The sequence below is a fragment of the Zerene cesonia genome, unplaced genomic scaffold (genome assembly GCF_012273895.1).
Source record: "Zerene cesonia ecotype Mississippi unplaced genomic scaffold, Zerene_cesonia_1.1 Zces_u002, whole genome shotgun sequence".
Taxonomy (NCBI): domain Eukaryota; kingdom Metazoa; phylum Arthropoda; class Insecta; order Lepidoptera; family Pieridae; genus Zerene; species Zerene cesonia.
Window position 1 is genome coordinate 2,789,737 of NW_024045132.1, and position 9,650 is coordinate 2,799,386.

Here is a 9,650-nt window from a genome sequence, read left to right on the forward strand (position 1 = left end):
ATTTTTATAGAAAATTCATATAAAATTAGTTATTAAGTTAATAAATAGCAAGCGAATATACGTTGTCCAAAACTCCTGCAATGCGACATTTATATCAAATGTAGATAATGCTGTTTGTACTATTAGATAATGTTATAATACGTAGGAAGTACTCAAAGTTAACCGGTACTACTTTTAATATAAAAAACGTTTTCTAAATCATAAAAATCACTTTAAAAATTATTACATTAATGACGCGAAGACCACTCATTTGCTTCCAAAATATAAAAAAAAATCCCGCCAACGCCAATTTTCATTACAATTAATTATTGCTCATCTTACAATGCAAATGAATCTCTGTTACTGCTAACAGAGATTCATTTGCATATTATTTATTTACTATAGAATATAAATGAAAGCTGACTCACGAAACATTAATTTTAGTTCATTGATCCTACATATCTGAATGTTACAATAATATTTATGTTCCATTTAAATTCTTTGTTCTACGAACAATATAGGTCTGTGTTTGCACATACAATACTGCACAAAACAGTAATTTTAAAAGACATTCAACGACATTACTAGTTCATGTTTATGCTGCTCCAAATCCTTTGTAGTTTGCATAATTAAACCAAAAATTTAAAGTAAACCACGAGCATTACTAAACGGTATAGATTGTGAAACTAATATGTCAATCAAGTAGGTATATCGGTAGAAAATTTTAGAATTTTGGACTGGTATTGATGCCATACCTTAACTATAATAGTTAGAATATAATTTTTAATTTAATACTTGCGAGGATGAAGAAGAAAAAATAAATTTCTTCATAATAATGTAATATTCGCCTCTTTATAAAATCAATTCAGTTTGAAGCATCCATATCTTAAATTATTTTTAATTGCCAGCGTATATACACTGCACATTTCACTTACAGCTAAATTCAAAGCCCTCATTTATCATGTTATCGCTAATTGGAAATAATTTCAAAACTTCACATGCAATATGGCGGCATGGCGGAATAATTAAACGTCACTGTCACAATTCACAAATTATGATTACATTGGCTAATTAAAAAAAACTATTTTTGAGCGATTTTTAAATAATTTTTAAACACTTTAGAATGTTTACTAGGTTACAGATAACAGAAAACAGTATTATCAAAATATCTCGTGCGGTTTTATTTCGCGTCGTTATCATAAGTTTGTAAACATAAAGTCTCGCCCGGTTGTATTCAATTAAAAAACTTCAGTTCAGTTCATCATGTAAGCAAAATGCATGAAGAATTCTATCATTATTGGTTTGTTGTTGAAACGTATGAAAATATAGAAAATGATAAAGTGATCTGTGAATCTGTTCTTTGCTCGTGTATATAGAAAATACTGAACCAATTTGGTTCATAGAAAGGCTAAGGAAGTAACAGCTAGTAAATTATACAAGCAATTTTTGGTGACATCAACATCTTCTATGATCTTTTATTTATAAATAGTTTATGAAATATTAATTTAAGGTCACAGTTTATTAAAATTATGAGGTAAGATACTAAAACACAAGTTCAAGGCAATAAAAATAATTAAGGTAATAAATATCGAGTCTCTTAATTAATGAACCATAAGAAGCAATCATTTGTTGTTTGTATGTATGTTTGTAATGTGTGTAAAAAAACTACTTTAAAAATTCTCACCATAAGAAAGATAACTTCATTAGATAGGTCATCTTCAGCGAGTGCCAGGCTATATGTACCAAGAGATAAATATGTAGGTACACGTGGCCGTGGCGGAGCGATAGTTCATTATATTATGGCCATCATTTACAATTCAGGATGTATTAAAAAAAAGATCATGAAAATATATTTAGTAAGTATATATATCTGTAATTTCAAAATAATTCTGTCTTTAGAAGTGCTTAAGTATTTGTACGAAACTAAATCACATAAATATAGGTTTAAACTTTTATAAAATTTGAAATTGCGCCTTAACACTTGCCTAAATACGTCACCTTAAATTAAAATTTTAAACAATTTGTAAGGGTTGATTGTAATATAATAATCATTTGATAAGTTTATATAGGATAAGATATCCTTACCAATATTCTAAACGCGGAAGTGTGTTTGTCCTTCTTTAATGTCACAACGAGCGGATTTCGGTGTGATTTTTGTGTACAGGCTATTATTATTTACCTCGAAGAAATATAGCATTCCGGAATTTTCTTCAATAACAGGGACGTGAAACCGCCAGTTTTTAAAAAACACCTTACTTTAGTAAAGCTTATATTTTCCTTTATTATTAACTATAGTTGATTGGAAAATTAATTTATTCAGTACTAGTATAAAATTAAACGAAAATAATTGTTTTTTTATAAAAAACTAAACCGACTTTATTCTGCCAGAACTAGACGAATTTAAATAGGGATCATGTGGCAGACACAAGCTTTTAAATAGAAAAGAGTCACAAAAATCGGTTAATCCAGCAAAAAGTTACGAGGTTCTATTCTATGATATAACTTCGCTCTTCCATTCGCTCTATAAAATCAGGGACTGGTCTAGTGGAATAAATTTTAATAGTAAGACTTGTTTTGCATGATTTTAATATATTTGTTCATTCTTATGTACAAACTTACAGCGAATACGCGGCTTTAACTCCAAATGAACCGAAGGCTGGATCTCCATAGCTGAACGCACTTTATTACAACAATTTTTCTTGAACTGTATTAACCACGCCGCACGATAACACTAAATGCGTCAATAGTCGATAAATCGTACCAATACTTGCTTATCTAAGATAATATTCTAGTGATGTTCCATTATAAAAACTTTTTGTTCATATCCATTGAACGATAAAATAATATTATCATGGGGAGGGTACAGAAATACCTACCGTTCGAATCATTAATTAAATAATTTAAAATTAACTATTCACTTTGATTCTATTAAAAATGTGGTACAAAAAAAAAAGAAACAAATTTAAGAATTTCTCGATTCCTGCACAATTTCAGAACGAATGAAGAACACTAGATGTTATTCAAATATAAAAACTCTCAAGGGCACTTCAGTAATAAAAAAAACAAGGAACAATAATAAAATCCACTTATTAAACCTACCTTGCAATTCCGATAATAATTGAAAAAATGACATATTAAAGAAAAATGAAGATTCCTTTAAAACACACCAAACCGCTGGAGAGATCATTTACAACTATTAGATAGATGCTTATTAATTGGTAATAATGTGTTCACTAATAACACAAAATGCAACAGTAATTAGGGCCGTTAATTTACCAAATTTCATAGGAAAAAGAAGCAGTGTTAAATGAATCGTTAGAAAGATATAATGTACGTTTTAATACGCGTTATTGTAGGTAAGTTTTATGGAATTACTTCCCAGGAATAGTTCCTTATTAATGGCACTATCGATTGGTGTTAAATGATAGTTATTCCTGGAACATAATTTGCAAAAAATCATGCCAGTTGAAAAATACAGGGTATATTATATATATCTTTGAAAACGTATTACAAAAAACACGCAATAAGATAATTATAAAAAAAAAAACAAAATAAAGAAATCAAATTTTCGTATAGATAATCGGTAAATCGAATCGATAACGCAATTGGGTCATAATAACGGCGCAATACATTTCAACGAGTCGTGATTCATATGTTTTTTGTTCCAATTTTTTTATAGATTCTATCTCAAATCGTCCACAAATATCGATTTCTGTGTAAGACAGGATATAGTGTTGTTTCATCATATTCTAAGAACAAAGGAAATATGCATTTGTATATTTTGACGGACTTTCGTTCAATCATTGTTAACATTTTGTAGGAAATACGTAAAACATAAATAAATATAAGTGTGTTTTGGGTAAAAATATTAATTGTGAAAGAATAAAAAGAGCGTTTATAAGAAATCTAGTTGAATCAGTAAATGTGAGAATAGACAGGATGATCTACATAAAAGAGTTATATTAAAATTAATACACACGTCTCTATGTGGCATTCATCAGAGTAGCGTTTATAAAAGGGTACAGGGATCGCTTGTCCTACATAATGTAATGAAGTTACAACCTTTATTTTGCAGTATTTTAATTAATAAAATTTTTGCAATGTCGTAAATGTTACATTAAATGGCCCAATATCGCCAAAGGTGGCAAATTCGCGTCGGAGTAAATTAAATGATGGAATTTATAAATTTTTATTAAAATAGTATTCTATAGATTATTCACATCAATTAAATTTTTTTTTCAAAAATTACCTCCAAAACGTAATTCCGGGAACGTTATAACGGATAGCGTTATTTGCTGACAATAACAGTTAAAATATATCTACACTAATATTATAAAGTGGAAAACTTTGTTTGTTTGTTTGGTTGTAATGAATAGGCTCAAAAACTACTGGACCGATTTTAAAAATTCTTTCACCATTCGAAAGCTACATTATCATTATCGTAACATATCTTTATTAAAACATCCGAACCAGTGTACCTATAAAGCTGAAGGGTTAGTTAGTTCGTTTGATATTATTTAAACTCAAATATATAACTCTAATCGCAATAATTCAGATATTGAACTTGACAGCTATACATTATAAAGCTGAAGAGTTTGTTCGTTTGTGTGTTTGAACGTGCTAATCTCAGGAACTACTGGTCCGTTTTGAATTCTTTCAGTTTTAGATGCCCTACAATAAAAGTATTGAGGGAGAATTTAGGCTTTATATGTACCACGGGCGAAGCCGGGGCGGACAGCTAGTATATTATAAAAATGTAAGGCCTTACAATTTCATTATGGTTACATTTTATTATGGTTACCATCATAATTAAAATATATTTTAGTTTCTTACTAAATACAATAATATTTTCCCCTAAAATTGATTTCGAAGTATGGCGGTAAGTTTGTCTGTCATTCCGCGAACGCATAATTTTTTTAAGATTAAATTTTCCAGCAAAGTGCAAGGAACGATGCTGATGGGTAATTATTTAACTACCTAAATACAAACGGATGCCTGATGTGATTTTCAGTAAAATGTAAAAATTCTAATTGGTAAACCTGTTTTTGTATGAAATATTTGCCCCGTGCATCAATTCATCGTTATTCCGGGAACGTCTCACGGGGCGGGGCGGGGCCGGGCGCGGCGGGGGGTACACTCACCGGGCGCGGCGTGCTCGTGCGGGTTGTGTATGATGCGGCACACTCACCGGGCGCGGCGTGCTCGTGCGGGTTGTGTATGATGCGGATGCGGCGCTCGGGCGGGTCGGCGTGCGGGCGCAGCGCCCAGCGCGCCGCGTCCGCCTCGCCGGCCGCGCGCGGGAAGTACAGCGGGGCGAGCGCCGCGAACGGCGCCAGCTCGGCGCCGCACGCGCCCGCCAGCACCACCAGCGCGGGCAGCGCGCTCGCCTCCAGGTGGCGCCGGATCGTGCCTAAGGACACACCGACCGACCCTCAATGTGTATGTTATGTTTAAATTATATGCGAGTGGAACTATGTATATTTAAACGCGCAACTTTAAAAACGAATTTATATTCGTCCTGTTACACGAGAGCGTACCATTTAACTATTCTGTGACCAAAAATGTAAATTTCATCTAAATGCATTTAAAATTTTCCTCATTCAAATTATTTAATTTTTCGGAACTTAAAGTCAAATGATGAAGTGAATTCAAATTCACATACAAAGAAAAACCACTATTGTTTTTTTATTTCACTGAACGCTAATAAAATGTACATAGACGCGTAACTCACGCAAGGCGACGTGCGCGGCGACGTCGGGCGGGAAGTTCCTGCGCGGCGTGTTGACGACGCACAGCGCCAGCGAGCGCGCGCGCAGCTCGCTCGCCGCGTGCAGCACGTTCCTTAAATTGATACCATCACATTACAACGTTTTTCTATATGCGCTATTCTTATTTTAAATATCATTAGTGATTAATATTATCAGATTATTTGTGTAATACTATTTATATACCGATTATATTTATATTTCTTTACCGATTTTTTAGTCAACATATCATGCTTCTTGTTATCAATGTAATTATAACAACATTTTATTCATAGTTGAACAACATTTAAATACTATTTAAATAAAAATATTTAAGAAATAGAAAACAAATTACCATGAGGCGGGATTCGTACCAGCCATGGTCCTAGAATATGATTACATTTTGTAGCCCAATTGTACATTTTGAACCAAAAGCAAACATTTAATTCATGACATGACTTTTTCACAGTTCTGTTAATTCCATCGGCCACTTTTAAGATATCATTAAAATTATACTTTTACTCACTTGTAGCAATTATGCAGCGAGCTCTCGGCCGCCGTGTGGTACTTGGGCACGTACTTGGGGCTGACCGTGTGGATCACGTGCCGGCACCGCAGCATGTAGCCCGGCGTCACCAGCACCTCGCCCGTTCTGCATTCTGCAAGATCATGTTGAGTAATATAGAAAAACGTGACATTTTACTATATTTATATGGAACTACATTTTATTCTGGGTGGCTTCAATGAAATTATTAAAAAATTTGGTCTGAATATTCTGCAAGATCATGTTGAGTAATATAGAAAAACGTGGCATTTTACTATGTTTATATGAAACTACATTTTATTCTGGGTGGCTTCAATGAAATTATTAAAAAATTTGGTCTGAATATTTTTACATTCTGCACTCTCTGAACATTCTCTGTGAACCCAACAAATAAAATTCTAATAGTTTACAATAACTTTAAAAAGTGGATGATTATTTTTTGGTTCATAACAAAGGCTCTATATCTAAATAAAGTACAAAAAAAAACTTTTTTGTTAGAAAAAACTTTTTTGTTACAAGTTATAAAAATACTTATGTCAAATTGTGCATTATATTTTCTAAAAATTTTTAAAATGTGCAAGTATCATTCTGTCAGCGCAATTTTTATAGATACAGATTGTATGCACTTTGGCATGAAATATGTTACAAAAGATGTCGTTACGAGATTTGGCTGTGAATGACTCAGATAATAAAACAAAAGGCGGATGGAGCGCGCCGAAAGCGCGAGCGTCACCGCCAAAGCAAATGCTTTCTCGAAAATTCGAATGTATTGAATTGAAATAAAGAGCTATTGTACAAGATAAATTATCATTCTCTCTCGCTTATCTAAATTTTCACTTATGTAACAATTTTTAAGAAAAAAAACTAAATTGCTTTTAACTATCAGGACTAGAACAATGGGACCACTTGCGAGTGCTGCTTTTAAATAAAAAAAAAGAATCATTAAAATTGGTTCACCAATTCAAAAGTGGTGAGGTAAGAAACACAAAAAATACGGACAAATTGGGAACTTACTCCTTTTTTGATGTCGGTTGAATAAGGTGAAATGCACGTGCACTTAACAATAAGTCGTAACACCATAGTTTATATATTATAAACTTCAATTTAAATATAATAATATGAATGTATGGCCTTGAAAACCCAGTGAGTTGAAGTAATAAAATATAATATTCATAACCTATCATAATTTTTTACCTTGTTTTTATATTATAATTACACTAGAAAAACTTTCATTACTTGTGACGCGAATAAAAATATGATAAACATCGACACTGCTAGTAAAAATTTACTGCAGCTTTTATGATTGTTTTATACACATGTGAACAACATGAATATATCAAAAATTATTATTATTATTATTAGGTGAATTTCTTCATATTTGACGGTAAACGCTAATTTAATAATAGTAGCAAATGTACTAGCCCGGCAATAGGTTAAGTCAATAAAACTCAAAACTATCTGAATGTTATATCGTATTTATATTAACTAGCTGCGCCCCGCGGTTTCACCCGCGTAAGTCCGTATCCCGTAGGAATATCGGGATAAAAAGTAGCCTTTATGTTATTCCAGTTGTCCAGCTATCTACGTACCAAATTTCATTGCAATCGTTTCAGTAGTTTTTGCTTGAAAGAGCAACAAATGTACACACATCCTTACAAACTTTCGCATTTATAATATTATTAGGATGTGTTTCTCATCTTATTTCACATATTATGTACTATGCAATGGCTAATTCTAGGTAGATTTGAAAGAGGTAATCTAGGAAGAGAATAAAGTACAATGGAATATCAGATAATAGCTTTGATTCATATAATAATGGAAATAGACAAAACGGACAGAACTACAGAGTACAGACTATGCTAAAGGAGAGCTTAAAACGGAAAGGGACAGTGTTTACACTGCAAAAAGTCGTTCCTGAGTAGGGATGTCCCACTACATATTCTAAAATGTTACCAAATGATAACAAAGCACAGAAAGAATTACGTCAGTCGGTCGAAGACCCATGTAGTTATCGAGTAAGAAAATCAAAAAAAAAAAATCTATTCAAATTGAGCAGTATGCTTAGTTTTGGAAACGTCGGTTGAAGGGACAAATGGGACAATATCAAAAGAGCACAGATAGAGAGCTCGATACTCAAGGACCGAGTAAAATATATAGGAACAGAGATTACTTACCATGAGCTCGAGTAATAATCTCCTCCTTCAGGTCCGGTCCAGCGGCGGACATGATCCGTTCGCTGATCGCATTGCATTCTGTCAGCGTTTCATCACTTGTGTTCGTGACCGCGTCCACTTCGAGCGTCGATATGTCACCTTGCCTGAAATATATTGGCGAGACTTTGTGATTTAATTTGTTTTACAACTTTTTGTACTGAGATAACTTGTATATACGTCATGAAATTGAGCTCCGTCGTATTCCTTTAACATCAGGTCTTGGCTGATTATTGACCGAACCATTCATCTAAATACTTAATCCTTTAATACTTGAAAAGTTGGTTTAAAGCCACACCCCGTTAGGTGTGAAATCGACGTAATGCAATTGCACTTTGGACACATATTTTGATGATAAAGTACTTCTGGGCTAGTCATTTATTCATGTAACTTAGCATGGTGATTTAATATATGTAAGTTCTGCAAGACATCTGCCAACCCGCACTTGGCCAGCGTAGTGGATTATGGCCTGAACCCACATAGGAGGCCTGTGTCCTAGCAGTGGGAACATATATGGGTTGATGATTATGATGATGATGATGAAGTGAATAATAAAATATATTTTCGACAGATGTCACATAATGGCCGCCACAGGCCACTAAAATCTACCGTCATTATTGTAAAACGTTTATTTACAGAAAAAAAAACTAGCTAGTAGATAGAAGAGTAGCTAGTAAATTACATAAGTCATTTTAGATAAAGAAAAGTTCAAGAGGCGTTAGTATCTATACTAGGAATTTTAATCCACTTGTATTATAACACTTATATTTTGTATTTATATGATAACAAAGAATGTTCTGTATTTATTTAATTCCCACCAGCCTATACGACTACAAGCAATATTAAAGAGTGACATCGAAGAAAATCTAGTTGTTTGTATACATAACAACCGTTGGATGCTTATGTAATGTAATAAGTAAATAGATTTATGTCTGAAGAAGGACATAAGCTATTTCAAAGTTATTATAAAGATATATTTACTATACGGATTTGTATAAATTTGAAGTTTCGCGGGATTCACTCAAACACTCAGCACTAATTTTAACAATTTATTTACGTTTACACAAGGCAAATATCATAACAATGATTTCTTACGTTTAATTACGAAACCATTTCGCCAGCGCGACTCAATCACGAGCAGCGCCATCTCGTGGTAATAAACAAAGATAAAAC

General features: G+C 33.0%; 1 protein-coding gene across 3 annotated transcripts in view; it reads right to left on the minus strand.

Moving 5' to 3' along the window:
* The window catches only part of LOC119838316 (protein GDAP2 homolog), a 62,735-nt gene that overhangs the window by 28,342 nt on the left and 24,743 nt on the right, over positions 1 to 9,650 (minus strand). For 2 of the 3 annotated variants that reach the window (XM_038364200.1, XM_038364199.1), the window contains exons 3-6: positions 8,442 to 8,584; positions 6,250 to 6,382; positions 5,711 to 5,820; positions 5,168 to 5,389 (exon numbers count right to left, since the gene is read on the minus strand). In XM_038364200.1, coding sequence (XP_038220128.1) covers positions 5,168 to 5,389; positions 5,711 to 5,820; positions 6,250 to 6,382; positions 8,442 to 8,584 — 608 coding nt within the window. Of the gene's footprint in view, positions 1 to 5,120; positions 5,390 to 5,710; positions 5,821 to 6,249; positions 6,383 to 8,441; positions 8,585 to 9,650 lie in introns of all 3 variants that reach the window. The other variant, XR_005288192.1, reaches the window with a different exon arrangement.